At 35.9% G+C, this 15992-nt stretch overlaps 1 protein-coding gene across 1 annotated transcript in view; it reads right to left on the bottom strand.

The window, feature by feature from the left end:
- The window catches only part of PXDNL (peroxidasin like), a 521054-nt gene that overhangs the window by 30402 nt on the left and 474660 nt on the right, over nucleotides 1–15992 (bottom strand). Inside the window, exon 20 of the mRNA XM_045982128.1 lies at nucleotides 1738–1852. Within this exon, the coding sequence (XP_045838084.1) occupies nucleotides 1738–1852 (115 nt within the window). The remainder of the gene's footprint in view (nucleotides 1–1737; nucleotides 1853–15992) is intronic.

Genomic DNA, 15992 nt, shown 5'->3' with positions numbered 1-15992 from the left:
TTTCCAATTTCACTCTAGTGAAACATTTCACATAGTAGAGTGGATTACAAACCAAATGAAATGCTAAATTAAAAAGGGCCATGGGACTGCTTTCTGCCACTTGAATTACTTAAAAATGGTTCTGACTGGAGCTATGGCTCCTGGCCAAGTCTACCTTCCAGGAAGGAGCTCCAGTAACACATGGAACAGATTTAGTTTCCTTAGCCTAGAATTTAAGGCCTTTCTCTCTCTGCCTCAATCTTCTTTTATAGAATATTCTTCCAGGATGCTCTTCATCCCTAAGTATCAAACACACCAGGTTGTTTAGACATGCCAAGCCTTACCACTCTCCGAACACACCTAACTTTTCTTTGCCCCCATGATTTTGCTCACTGTTTTTCCAGACTAGAAGCCCTAAATCTTCGTCAAAATCTTAGTTTTTTTTTTCTCAGCATCTCACCTCTGCATAGGCTAAAAGCCCAAAATAATTATCTATATCTTGTTCTGAACTACACAGCATCCTAATTGGATTTCACATCAGTATTATATGAACGCTTCTGTACAGAGAGTTAATATTTACATAGCATTTAAAAGAATGTTTGGCATACAGTCAGCACTATAACGGCATTTGCTATTCTGTCTTTTGTGGAACGCCTATAATACTACATCCCACACCACCATTAGGTGATTTACATATACATATATATATTCCCAATATAATAATCGCACAAGGTGGGTATGATTATGCCCATTTTGCAGCTGAGGAAACTGAGACTGAAATTTTACATAACCTGTGGCCATGAAGTAGTGGAAACAGGGTGTGAACCTGTGCCAGAGCCTTCACCCATCATATGGGTGGCCCATATGACGCACTTTCTCTCCTGGACCATAAATCTTACAAAATCATGTCTTGTTCACTTCTACATACATCACAAATTCTCAGTTGTGATTGACAGCAGGAACTCCAAAAATATATTTTGAATTTGACTGAATGACAATACTTAGGAGGCTGCAATGAATGACAAGTTACTACCGTGTGGTAACAAAGTGTTTTCAAAAGTATCCCTCCTATGGGGCTGTGAATTACAATGTTTTTATTTTTGTTTTTGGTAATTTAATTATACAAGCATCTATTGAATATTTACTCAGTGAAAAGGAGGTTCTGTATATACCCACACTCAAGTCATTGTTTCTCTTTTCAGAAACTTCCAAGACAATTGTGTGGAGGAACTTTGTGAAGAAGTAACTACATATGAAGTTTGTATATAAGTGTCACAGGAGAAGTCCTAACAGATTTCAAAGGAATAAGATTGACATTTCTCAATTTTCTAAGGGTTCAAAATATCCCATTTGGGTCACAAATGAAACCTTCCTTGCTATACACTATACATGAATTAAAATCAACTTAACTTGATAAATATTATTACTTTCCTTACAAACAATATGCTGTTTCCTATTTTCAAAAAGAATTTTAAAAACAGCAATATCCATAATGTGATTTAAGGAATCATAAATAACATTTATGATGTGCAATGTTCTATACTTTATTGAGAAATATTTATTGCTGAGCATGACCTGGATATGATGTTCCAGAGTGAAAAGGAACCCATATTTATCACAAAACTTATTTGCTCATCATTGTATAATTTATCCTACATGTAAATGAGTCAGCCATAGTTTCTATAAAAACCCTCAGACTGCATATTTGAAGTAAATCTATGGAAATAGCCCAAAGAAATTAGATATTTCTGTACATACCTACTGAGTAGATCACTTAAGTCCTTATCTTTCTCATCAGGATAGCTGTATTGAGTAGACCGTTTCTTTCGAGATTCTTGTGTGAATGCTCTGAACTGTCCTCTACTCCTACAGTCTGTGAGGGAAAAGTATCCACATGAGCATTGTGTGAGATTGCCATCATCTTCCTATCTAGAGTATCTCTTTAATTGAGAAGGAAAATGGATAGCTGCTCAGTCAGTTCAGTTACAGGATTCTGATTTTGCATGTGGCTCCATCTCTGTTTTTACCAAAGCAGGTGAGATACCAAGGCAGTTTGCAAAATCTGTAGAGGCTTCACAGGGAGAACAAGCTGAATCTGAGCAAGGACACTGATCACAGGGTACATTTTTTTCACTTAGAGGACTTGACAATGGGGAAAGAAACAAAAACGTGGTAGACAGAATGTCTATGGCACAACAATATGCATATAGTTAACACTTTTGTACTGCACACTTAAAATGGTTTGCATAGTAAATTTTATGGTAAGTGTTTTTCACCACAATAAAAACAAATGGAAATGGTCTGAAATTTTTCATATAAATACAAAACAGTAAAAATAAATGTTCTTTAAATTTCATCTGAAAAATGTTGGATTGGAAACTAGGTATATTGAGAAGAAGAAACACAATGATGAAGAACCTACCTTTCCAAATAGTAAAACTACTATATATAAAGCTAAAAAAAAAATAAAAAAGGAAGAAGAAGAAGAATTTTTAATGCTGGAGGGAAAAATAGATTGAAATGGAACGTGATAACCATCCCAGAGCTTTTCACTATGCACTTGAATCTAAGAGGTTACACTGGACAGCATAAATGGAGGGAAACAAGGGATTATCCTATAGCATTTTGTATTGGGCAATAGCAACTTATTTCTCAAGGAAGGGGAAGTAACGACAACTCACACAATCACCTTAGCATATGTAAATTAAAATCAAGAGGAATATGTTCCATGATAAAATGTTAAGCAAAGCTGAGGATAAAATTTAAGTTGATATTTTAAATAACAAAATAAGCTACAAATGCTATAAAATTAGACACAAAAGAAAAATAAAACTTTGTTATACAATATGAACTTACCAATATTAAAACAAATAGAAAATAAACAAATGACAACATGTCAAAATGGTGACAGTGATGTGTCTAACATTGTTATAGTTATTTCTTTTTTCTTATTCTACCTCTAACCTTTGTTTCGTCCCAGTTTTCAATAAGAAATAGTCATGATTTAAACAATTTAAAACAGTAAATGTAAGTAAGCAGAGAGAAATGGGTTATTCCGAAGTCTGATTGACTTCAGTAGGCTGAGGCCTGGGACAGGTGGGAGACTTTGGACAACCAAGGAAGAGCATGAAAGTAAAGAATTCTTCCCAGAGATGGAGAAGTACTCAAGAAGGGAGATAAAACTGTGGCAGTGGTGAACTACCTCAATGGGCAAGATTTGCCCATGAACTCATGGGAAATACATGCTGCTGAAAATGTTGTGTTTGTTACTTTTGAAAATGTATTTTTGAGACATTATAGATAAAGCTAAGTAGTATACTAACAGATCTATACGTGCCTACTTTTACACAATTACTTCAACCTAGCACTTTATCAATAATTCACAAATATTTGCAGATCTGGGTGAGAAAAAAATAGAAATGAAAACAAAAAGGAAAAACTAACACATATGGGTTTCACTGATGTAATAAAACTTAATTTTTAATTATTTTAAAAATTATTTTTTTAAAGATTTTATTTATTTATTTGACAGAGAGAGATCACAAGTAGGCAGAGAGGCAAGCAGAGAGAGTGAGAGGGAAGCAGGCTCCCCGCCGAGCAGAGAGCCCGATGCGGGACTCGATCCCAGGACCCCGAGATCATGACCCGAGCCCAAGGCAGTGGCCCAAACCACTGAGCCATCTATTTCTGAAGACTATGTAATTTTTGTCAATAAATATGTGGAACTTCCTAAACTAAGTTATTAGACTAAGCAGTGTAGGGAAAATAAAAATGAGTAAGGCATGGTTCTTGGTTTTGAAGAGTTTGTAAGTGGAAAAACACAGCATTTCCAGTTAAGCCAAATATCGTACCTCATATAAAAAGGAAAAAGTATAGTGAAAGGAGGCTTCAGGTCAACTCACATTATCTGTTGTCTTTATTCTTTTAGGAAGATAGAACTTTAAAATGTATTTAAAGTGCTAATAGAATAAGCAAGGTCATATACATAAATCCCAAAAGCAAAGAGTTAGTTGTATTTGCAATGTAATAGGTATATAGTGATCCACATATGGGAACAGAAACACAGAGAATCACTCCCCCTCACCCTAGTTCCACCAGAGAATGAATGAGAGTGGGGAGAACAACTCACTAGAGTTGCAATGAGCAGGCATCTCTTTTAATGTGACAGGTTTTTTTATTGCTGACATCTTTTTTCTTTTTAATTCACCTTGGTATTTATCCCTAGTTATTGCTGAAGAGGCAAAGCATCTTTGATTGCTGAATGTTTGACTCTTATGCAAACAACATCTGAATTGAAACTGTATGTTAATTTGGTAGCTGCTTTGGTTTTATACCTATGCATATATATCTTTTATAAATATGTATATACACTTATTCAAACTCTGTTCTTAGGCCTAACATCAAGTATTAATTTGAAACTTTTTAATATCATGTGATGGGTATTATTATCCCTAGTGTTACCTTGAGGAAACTAAGAGAGGTTACATTACCTTCTCCAAGGTACTACACTTTTTATGGAAGAGCCAGGATTTGAATCCAGATATATTGTCTCAAAAGTCCAACCTCTTAACTGCTACACTACCACAAGGAATGAGAAAAATAGAAATAATAAGATCAAAACTCCTGAATATGGGATTTGTGCAACTTTGGAATAATTGTACCATTATTTATTAACTGGATGAATAAATGAGTGGAAGGATGGGTGGATGAATGGATAGATCTAGAGTGGAAGATAAAAGGAGATTGCTTGAACTCATATTGGCTCAAAAATACTGTCAAATTTCTGGTCTACATATGACTTAGTGAAGGAATGTTAATACAGCAGATACTACTTCAAGATGCCATTAAAAAAAATAAATTAAATTTTAAAAAAATGGTTCCCCGGGGTGGGGGGGGAGAAAAAATAAGACACCATTAAGAGATGTGGATGAACATAAAACAATATGGCTCATTTTCAAGAAGTATAATGCAATGTGTATATGCATGAATACATACAACTTCCCATTCAGTACAGCCCAAGTTGGCCCCCCAACCCATCCCTCAGCCTTTGTACTATGAATGAAGCCCTAGATCTTTACTGTGTCAAACAAAATCCTTCCCTGTGCACACATTCTTCTGTCTTCAGCCTCATTTCTCTCTAATGCACCATTCATGGCTAATCATCCAGCTCCAACTTTATTTGGTCTCTCTCACCTGAGTAATAAACACCACAGGTGTCACGTCACCATCTCTAAGAAGCCTTTCTTAAATGCTAGGACCAGGTCAGAAGGAAATTCATTACATTCTCTCAGCACTCTGTACCTCTGTCTACTATTCTTCACTGGCTAAGAGAGAGCAGAGAAGGGTTCTGTCTTATCTACCAGTTTATCCCCATCGCATAGTACAGCACCTGCACATGACCCACACAGAATAACTATTTTAATGAATGAGTGAATGAAATAAAACAGGCCAAATCATTATTTTAAAATATCCAGTTCTTTGTTATTTTCTGTGTTTAACAGTTTGATTGCAGGATTTAATCTAGGTTTATACTAAGCCTTCCACATTTGAAATATATTACTTTGGATAAGCTACTTAAACTTGTTGACTCCTTTCTCTCATCTGTACATGAGGATGATAACACAATTTATCTCATGGAGTTGGTGAGAGAATTAAATGAGTTAAGGGAAGTAAAACATTCTGAAAGAATGTCATATACAGATTAAGCTTCAACGTCGCTTTTATTTTTGGAAAAAACTTTACAGAATAAGATGACTGACTTATTTAGTTCATAAGCAACTTTTGCATAATGTCAGTTATAAATGCTTTTGTTCATAGAACTAACATTCAAAAAATACTTTTGAATGAATTAAAATTTAAGGTAATGTGTTTGTAGACAGTTTTTCAAGGCAATTTCCCTGAAAATAATTGGTATAAACACTTCAGGATTTTTTTACATTTACATTTCTTTATAGTAAAAAATAGCACAGAACAATTTGCAGAACTTGCATAAAAGCAACAACTTGCTATTTAAAGGTATTGTCAAATTAAACTAGTAGAAACGTGATGTCAGTCTGTTTGGCAGTGAGTACTGAAAAAAGGAAAGCTTATTTCAATGGGTATGTAGATTGCAGTCATGTCCCGTGAGTCATATCTAAACACACACCCCATCTGGTCTGGCCTAGAGATGGACACATGATAAGGAAAATGTCAGGACACGAAATCCTGGACATTAATGATTAATTTAATGAAATCAAAAGATTCTGAAGACAACAAGCTGCTTTAGGCATGGGTCTGGACATTCTGATTTGTTGGAGTGGACTGACATTCCTTGATGAGTGAACAAGTTCAAGTTGGGGAGTTGAAGGTACAGTAGCTCAGGCAAACATACATGTTTGCATGAATTGATCAAAACTCTACAACTGTGGAATATCAGGGTCCTGATGCTGTATTCTGCATACCAAAAATATATCAATGATGATAGGCTTAAAAATTGACAAAAATATATAACACTTTGTTTTTAAGTTATGGTCAACCCTCATTTCTTAACATTTTAGCACTTCTCATTTGCTGGCAAGAAGAAAAAAGCGGGGAAAGTACTAATAATTTAATGAAACATAAAAATGACAATTTGGGGGAGACTCTGAGAACAGCTTTATTCAATGCTGTTGTCTTATGTTGTATTTGTGTAACAATCAAATATAATTCTTAGTTCCTGTTTCCTATGGGGAACTAACATTCTCTTATCTTTAGATGAACCACTCATACTTCTTCATACTTTTACCTGCATTCCATTTTCTTTCTACTTTGCAATTGCATTATCTATTGCAGTGAAATAAGTTACTGCAAACATGGTGGCTTGAAACAACACAAATACATTTTTATGGACTGAGCTATACTTCCCCTTAATTCATATGTTGAAGTCCTAACCCCCAGAATCTCAGAATGTAATCTTATTTGGAAAAAGGGTCATTGCAAATGTATTTAGTTAAGAAGAGTTCACACTGGTGTAGGGTAGGCCCTAATCCAATGTGACTGCTGTCCTCATAAAAAGGAGAAGCTAAAACACAGATACACACGGAGCTAGAAAACCATGTGGTAATGAAGGTTGAAAGGGGTAATACAGGAAAAGCCAAGGCAAGCCAGTGATAGTAGCAACCTCCAGAAGCTCAGGGTGAGTCAAGGAACAGATTCTCATTCACAGCCCTCAAGGGGAACCAACCCCGCAATACCAACAATCCTTCTGTCCTCCAGAATGGTGGGACAATAAATGTTTATTGGTCAAGCAGTATAGCCTGGAATAGTTTGTCATGGCAGCCCTAGCAAACTAAAATTTCGATTATTAAAAATATTACATCAAATATTAATTTATTATTAAAATATGTGAAATTAAGTATATATTAAAGTGCTATAATATAAATATTAATATTTAATAAAACATCCCACTTAATTTTCATTACCTCCCTGACAAAATGTTTGCTAAAATGATTTAAAAATGTCTAAACAGGTGTGGCTGGGTGGCCAGTTGGTTAAGCGAGTGCATTGGGCTCAAGTATGATCTCAGGAGCTGCTGGTTTCACGCCCCTCCTTGGGCTCCCTGCACAGCAGAGAGTCTGCTTCTCTCTCTCTCCCTCTGCCCTCCCCCTGCTCATGCTCTCTCTCTCTCTCTCTCAAATAAACAAATAAAATCTTTAAAAAATGCTTAACAATTTCATTTTAAATCTAATCATTTTGTTTTAGACTAGTTGAATTGAGAATGTTGTATGTCAATTTTCCTTGTAAGAATTTGTTTCCTTGCGATATGATATATAGTCAACTCTTCAGAATTTTCTGAGGATAATTTAAAATAAAGTTAATTCTAGTTTATAGGGCACAAAGTTGGGTAAATCTCTTATAAAGTGAGCTCATTAATGATATTCAAATATACTTCCATTAAAGTGTGCTAAATAGATGTTATTTCACACATGAGAGTTTTAACTATGACACATACAGATTGTGAAATGAAAGTAGACCCATGTCCATTAATGCTTTTCTTTCTTAAATTCAACTTTTAAAAATACTGTTTTTGCCACTCATGTTTCTGTATCTTTATGTGCCTGACTTTTACCTATTGTTCTATATTTGATCATTCTAAATATTCTTATTTAATTGTAGCTCTTGTAATGAGGTACAGTTGAAACTATTTTTGGATACATCTAAGAATTTTTTCTACCTTTAATAGTTCTCTTAATACACTGAAACTTCAACTACATCTGAGTCTTACTAGCTTTCTTTAGTTTTTGCTTATGCTTCTTTGGTTAGTTTCTATATTGTTGATTTTATTTCCCTAGTGATCTGCAAGGCATACATCCTGTCTTTACTGCTAAGTACTTTATATTTCATGGCAGTATATTTGAAAAGAAATTTCACTAATTATCAATGTCAATATTTAAACACTAATAATTCTAAATATGAGAATTTTTAAATTTTATAGTAATACTAAAAAGAATCATAAATCAATTTTTGGTATTAAAAGACCTTTTCCTAACTTAAACAACTTAATGAAACTGAGCTTATTGGCAACCTACTTCCTTTTTAAAATTTTAAAATTTTTTATTTATTAAATTTTTTTAGAGAGAGAGAAAGAGTACGAGTGTCAGGGGCTGTTGAGAGAGGCAGAGAGAGAGAGACAGACTCCAGGCCCAGTGTGGAGCTGGACACACGGCTCTATCTCATGACTCTGAAATCATTACCTGAGCAGAAATCAAGAGTGCCACCCAGGCACCCTAACAACCTACCTCTGGAATGGGAAGGTTTTTTCCTACTGGGATGTCATAGAAGGTAAATAAAAATAGGATGCTGTATTTGGAATATAACACAATATCCTCAGAACTTATGTGATGTCATTTAATAGCTAATGTTTTATTATATATATATATATATATATATATATATGTAAAGTCAACATTATCAGTAGAGTTTGATTCATTAACAGTATCACCATTTAAACACATCACTTTTGTATCATTTCAGGGCTATTTAGTGCCCTTTATCCTGCTTATGAGGTTTGTTCTCACCTTGATTTCAACAAGCTATTCACATAAGATATTATGTACTTACAGAACCAAGGAGAGTGGGAGATGTCCTATGGTGCTCTATTAAAAATAGCAACTACTTTCAAAGACAAACCTGAGAACACTGTTGCAAATTAATTGGTTCATTAAAGCTTTATAGGAGTTGTTGAAATCTTACTTCTTTAGTAATACTTGGAAGGCATTTTATAACTTAAGCATGAAACAGCCATAACATCATGAAATATTGTGGTAATAAAATCAGTCTCTTATGGAAGAAATTAAACTTTCATTAGTTTACAAACATAAGCACAATTTATTTGAACTAAAGTCAAGAGTAAACATAAATACATTTACATTTGTATATAAAATATACTGTATTTAAAATTACTTGATGTTTTAAAGACAGAACTTAATGTAAACTATGCAGCTGGAAATTGCAAGACCAGATGGTTCCATAAACCCCAGTAGAAAATATGCATCTGTTGGTTCTTTGTGAAGTTGTTTTATCTGAAAGTTTTATTTAATCAAGTGGCATGGGGTCTTAATACATCACCTGCATTAGGTGTTATTTTTCATTTCCAAATGAAATGAAAATGACATGATTGGAGAGTAAATCATTTTCTGACACTCAAAGAAATGTTTTATGTTCTATGTAGAATCAATTTTATCAGTAGAGTTTGATTTATTTGATCTACAGCACAAACAAATGTGCCAATTATAAAGCTCATTGAAATAAGTAGATTGGTAATAAGTACTTGTGAATATTATTAGTTGCATCTGTGATGTTTATAATATTATGCAAAGGCTCTTGATCTATTCATTAAATGATACTAAAAATTAGTTAAAATTGATGGTAAAATGTCAAGAGTGTTACATTTACAATTTGTTAGCATAGGATTCTAAAAGGAACATCATCCAGCTAAAGAAGAGTTCCCATATTTATCTCAGGTAAAAGGGACTTGGAGGAGATTATGGAAAGTATAGAGAAAAGAAAACTATTTATGACATTAAAAGGTAAGATAAGGAAGAACAGAAATAAAACCTGGACGTGGAATTAAGATTTCTGCATTCCATCCCTAGCCCTGCTAGGGCTAAATAAATAGTGAGGGTAAGTTACTTAGACCTTTTCAATTTTTTCTTCCTAATCTTAAAATGAAGTGGGTTTTTCTTTTATTGTTTTTGTTTTTTTCAAATGAAATGATCTCTCAGGTTATCTTTCACTCTGAAGACCTATAACTAAGATAGCTAAGGGAGAAAAAGAACACAGACATGTAATGTGAAATGCTTTATGCTTTATAAATTATGTCAAGTGATATAATATAGTAAATCTAAAAATCTGAGAAATCTTGCATTATCTTATGTGCAATAAAATTCCTACTTATTAAATTCATTCATTGTGTCATTTGCTGTTTTGATCACTGTGATTTTTTTTAGTTATAACCCTTGTTAGGTTTTCATGTTCCCTTTTCTTTAAAACCAAATCAAATGAATCAATACTTTGAATACTTGTTGCTTATAAGATAACTTCCACAGCAAAAGCTCTGTTCTGAATCTCTCTTTGTTCTTCATCCTTTTCTCCATATTTTTCGTAAGAACTTGACTGTTTCCTAGCACATACTTATGGCACTGAATTACTACTTCTCTGTTGGTTGAAATCAGAATAATACCAAATAAAGCAATTTATTCATCTGATAACTATCTCCACAAATTGGCCTAATGCTTGTATGTACTTTGAATCAACCTGTAAGTTGTTTTGGCATAATATAGACAGATTGTTGACAGAAAAACATTTTCTTACGTACTCAGGAAAACAGAAACGTCATGAACAGTAGGCAAAATAATCTTTGACTAGAATCTTCCATGATTTGAATTAGAATATTGTCTCTTTAATTCTTACCAATGTTAATCACTTCAGAGTGCTGTATTTAAAGACTAACTCATAAGTATCCCAGTTTTCTGCCATATCACTTGTATCAAAGGCACTCATCTGCTTCATGCAAGCTTGTATCCAGAACCAGCACAGAGCTCCCACTTTGCTTCTGCCCATTCTCTGGTACTACTTGTAGGAGCACCTGTGCAAATTACAGGCTCCTCTAGTGACTTCCAGTGGACTGCTGTGTGGTCCAACAAAGAAATCAAACCAGGAGTACCTAGGACTTGTCCCAGAAGGAGGTCATCCTGGTACATCGCATCCAATTGCCTTTAGATTCTTTCACACATATTTAGTTGCAGTTTGCTCATGTTGACAGAATCAGAGTCAACACAGCAGATGGTTTAAATCTATGTGTCAAATACAGAAGCTGATCAGAGAAATAAAGTCATAAGACAAAAATCATGAAGTGGGCAAGGACAAAATGGAACAAACAAGATGCCTAGGGAAGTTTTCCTAAATTTTTGAAGGGTCACTGTGTGATTTTTGTATTTTTGTTTTTGTTTTGTTTTGTTTTGCTTTGTTTTTACTTTTAAAACTATTTAATTGAGAGAGAGGGAGCAAGCAGGGGAAGGTGCAGAGAAAGAGGAGAGAGACAATATCAAGCAGACTTCCCGCAGAACACGGAGCCCCACTCGGGCTTGATCCCATTACCCTGAGATCATGACCTGAGCCTGCTTGAGACTCTTTTCCCCCACACTCATTCGCATGCTCTCTCTCTCTCTCTCTCTCTCTAAAAACAAAAACAAAACCAAAAACAAACAAACAAACAAAAAAACAAAAAAACCCATGGGCTTCATGGGCTTAGAGCTCATGGGATTTATATATTCCCAGACAAGAGAAGAGGAGGGAGTGTGAATGACCTCGTAAACAGTTAAAATGTGTTATGCTTTTTTCTTGTGGGAACTCGTAATGTTCTATATAAGAATGCTTTTAATCGTCAAAGAAACCAATGTTTTATAACTGAATTCCAGGTCCTACCCTAGCTTCAGATCAAAACTAGTTTTCCCACAGCTTGCTTCAGTATATTTTTAGCCCGCACAAGAGAGAGCATCAAATGCTTAAACAGGAACCCCCATGACCTTCAGCAACCACATCTGCCGGTTAACACTGCCACACAGTAAAGCTCAGGTTTTCCCCAGAGAGTTTAAACCTTGATCAGGATGCAGCTCAAGAAAAAGCAGGAAGAAAAGTGCCTGCCTGGCCTGGTGGTAGATGCCTCATCTCAAGGCCACAGGAACTGCAGGGATTCCCCTGTGTGGAAGATAGGTCTTCCCCTGGGCTCCGGGTTAGGACTCTCCAGGGCAAGTTGTGCTGCCTGGGATCTGCAGACCAGTGTAGGCTTGGGGGCCAAGAGAAGGCTGAACTGAGGCCCTGGGAAATAGTTGGGCCAAGTGCTCCCAAGGGAGCCTAATGCCTGTGGAACCACCCAGCCAGGAAAGAGGACTGGAGGCAGCTTAGCTCTGGAAGAACTTGATGTCCAGGTTTCTGTGGTTTCCCTGATAGCTTCTGCCTTCAGGTCCTGCTAGGGGTCTCTACTTCTCAGAAGGTGGAGAATGACCTGGGTAGAAAGGCTGTCTTCCTGCCCTCAGCCTGGGAGGGGCTGATATCACCTTCTGTGAGGTTTTTTGCCATGGAGATAATGTCAACAACCCAGACCTGAATCCCCATGATGTAATAGAGGAAAAGTAACTGCCCATTCCAGGAGATTGACAGCCAAGGAAAGAGTAGGGGATGGCATAGTCAGAGCATGCCCCATGGGATGGAAAAGGCACAGAATTACAATAGAGGAATTTAAGACATGGCAAATGCTGCAGAGAAAAACTTCCTAAAGCTTAATTAGGTGAAGTTGGAGCTAAGAAATTAAACAGAGGAATTTAAAAGGAAGATGGTTCCTACTGAGATTGAAATTAGTGAATTTGATATTAGTGGTCACGTGCAAAAAATATATTAGAACGTTTAGCAAAAATACAAGAGGTTGAAATAAGGAGGACAAGGAAAGAGATTTGGAGGGTAAACTGTTCAGGCCTAACACCCAGGGATATTTCAAAAGAAAAAAAATATATAAATTATACAATGTTTAAAGAATATATAATTAAGGAATATGAGATTCACATACCCCTTTGTTGAAGAAAAGTATAAATCTGTGAATTGAAATTGCTCACAAAGTTTGAGACTGAATTAAGAAAAGTTATATCTAGACATATTCTGACCTAGTAATATATAAATGGAGTGACTTGGGGATATTTGTACAGTGTATGAAGCAAACATAATGACATGCAAACTGAAAACAAAGTCCAATTCCTTAATACCCTAAGATACTCCACCACTTCACTGCCTACACAAACACATAGCAACAAAGCTCTCTAAGTGAACATACATGCCTGTTGCATGTCCATCTTTTAGGTCTTGTGCCTTGTATCTACCAAAAACAATAAAGTACCATTATCCAAAACTCAATTTAATTTATAATATTGGTTTTTTTGGGGGGGGAGATTAAGAGTTCATTTCAATGTATTTATGCATTTAAGAGAGAATTTTTGTTGTAGTTAAATTTAAATTTGGAACTTCTGATAATCAGTATTAATAAGCAGGCTACTATTTATGGGAAACAGAACTGAAGAAATAGTCTTGAAAAAAATTCTTCTTTAAAAATAACATATATGGGGGTGCCTGGGTGGCTCAGTGGTTTAAGCCGCTGCCTTTGGCTCAGGTCATGATCTCAGGGTCCTGGGATCCTGTCCCGCATCGGGCTCTCTGCTCGGCAGGGAGCCTGCTTCCCTCTCACTCTTTCTGCCTGCCTCTCTGCCTACTTGTGATCTCTCTCTGTCAAATAAATAAATAAAATCTTTAAAAAAATAACAGATATGGTTTAGTTGAGAGTCAGATTGATAACACCTTTCCTTCTAATAAAGATAAGCCACTAAGATTGCTTGGAGTGGCTGTTAAATTCCAAACCGAGCTCTATGTTTTTCTTTAAGACAATGAAAGTTAAAACAATTAAATCACTTAAGAATGAGATTATCAGAGAATGGTGAAGAATTCTTCAACAGGAATGGGAACATGGGTAATATAAGTATAGTGATTAGTAAAGACAGTGATTTCTAGGTCCTTCAATGCATCCATTAATACCTCCATTCAATACATCCCTTAATGCTTTAAGAAAGTAACAACTTCAGGTCTGAGTGGTGGACACAATGTGGTTAATACAAGAATTTCTGGCCCCAGTTAATTTGGACAACTATGATGTGCCAGCTAAGGAAAATTACAGACCAACAATCTACAATGTAATTCCTCAGTGATTTGAATGATTCTTTCTGCCCCTAAGTAACTGCATACTGCTGTTAATTGGGAGGTAAAAGAAATCTATGCCATAAATAAGTGGTCCACTTTTGAGCAGTTACCAACTATCTTTATTCATAGTTTCTCATTTTAGGGGCACCTGGGTGGCTCAGTCAGTTAAGCGTCTGCCTTCTCTTCAGGTCATGATCATGGGGTCCTGAGATAGAGTCCTGCATCAAGCTCCCTGCACAGTAGGGAGTCTGCTTCTCTCTCCCTCTCCCTCCCCTTGCCCGTGTTCTCTTGCTCACTCACTCTCACCTCAAATAAATAAAATCTTCTAAAAAATAAAGTCTCTCAGTTTAAAGAATGTCCTTTAATTAGGTTTTCTGGAAAAAATATACTTTTGGTCAAAAAGTACAAAGAAATATGAAATCTGCATCTGCTTACAATGGTTCTCATTATAGACATGTTCAGATTCCTTTTAGTATGATTTATTTGTATCCTGAAGTGTATTTGTATCCTTAGGTGATTTTGCTCCCGAAATGACTTCTGAGCATTGTATTAAGGAAGACATAGATTGCCATGTAGCCAAACATTATTTTGAGAATGACAGTGCCATTAAAGAAGAAACTTCATTTTTCTATCCAACTTCCTGGTAAATGTTTACTATTGGTTATTTAATTTCCAGGGTGTTTTGTTTTTTGGTTTTTTGGGTTTTTTTGGTCTTTTTTTTTTTGAGACACTATCAAAGAAAAAGCATTTTTATTACTGCTCAAGACCACAAATTAGGCTCTTAATAATAAGAATGCTTCACATATTCAAGATTCCCTCCTCCCCCTTGCCTGTTAAATCTTTCCAATGCTTTTTCCAAAACAAATATCACGAATAACAAATGCATTACAATTTAAGTAATGAGAAGATCTCTCCTCTGGGTCCTGAGATGTCTGAATTCTATAGTACATTGGAGCCACAGGACTGAAGGAGAAGGAGTGTAGAAGAGGCTTGGTGCCTTCATTTGGTTGCTGCTCACTATCTGTGCCGCGCCCCTGTCCTACGGGTGCTCAAAGGAGACCGTGCACCCAGAGTAAAGAGCTGAGGCTTTCAGGTTGACTATATATAGGTTTAAATCCCAGCTGGGGGACCTCAGAATATGTAGTTATCATCCAGGAATCTCATTTTCCTTATATGTGAAGTGGGGACAATGACGCCCACCTTGAAAGACTCATAAAGATTATGAGGTCAGTAGGCGTTGTATATGAATCACCTACCAGAGGGCTGGTGGTGTGAGCACCTAGAAAAGGCATATGTGGGCATAATGGGACCACAGCTTTTGCTTCCTGGACTTGAATCATTGCTTCCATCCAGAGCACAGCTATTTTCATCATAGCCCACACCCTGCCATCCCATCTATATTTTCCTCCACTCAGTGGGCTCAATGCCCAGTCTGAGGACTGCAGAAAAAGCAAGAGGAGTGTTACTACTTCCATTCATCTTGTTTTTCACATTGCCTCTCTGAGTCCCATGTTTTGGAGATATGGAAATATTTCATTATTTCTGGCGATAATTCACCAAGAATTTGAGGTGAGGAAAAATACACCTCCTCCTCAAAGTACTAAATGACTTTCTTCTCTGTCCCATTAAACCCACCATAGAGAAAAAGGAAACTGCAACTCAGATGTCACTGTGTTTTTGGTTCAACATTCTCTCCTATTTCTAGAATTTGCTTTTCCCACTCAGGAATGTTTGGGGCTAATAACATCCCCTTTCCT

The sequence above is a fragment of the Meles meles genome, chromosome 1, assembly GCF_922984935.1.
Source record: "Meles meles chromosome 1, mMelMel3.1 paternal haplotype, whole genome shotgun sequence".
Classification (NCBI taxonomy): Eukaryota; Metazoa; Chordata; class Mammalia; order Carnivora; family Mustelidae; genus Meles; species Meles meles.
Note: the sequence above shows the minus strand (reverse complement) of the source record. Positions and strands in the feature narration are given on the sequence as shown.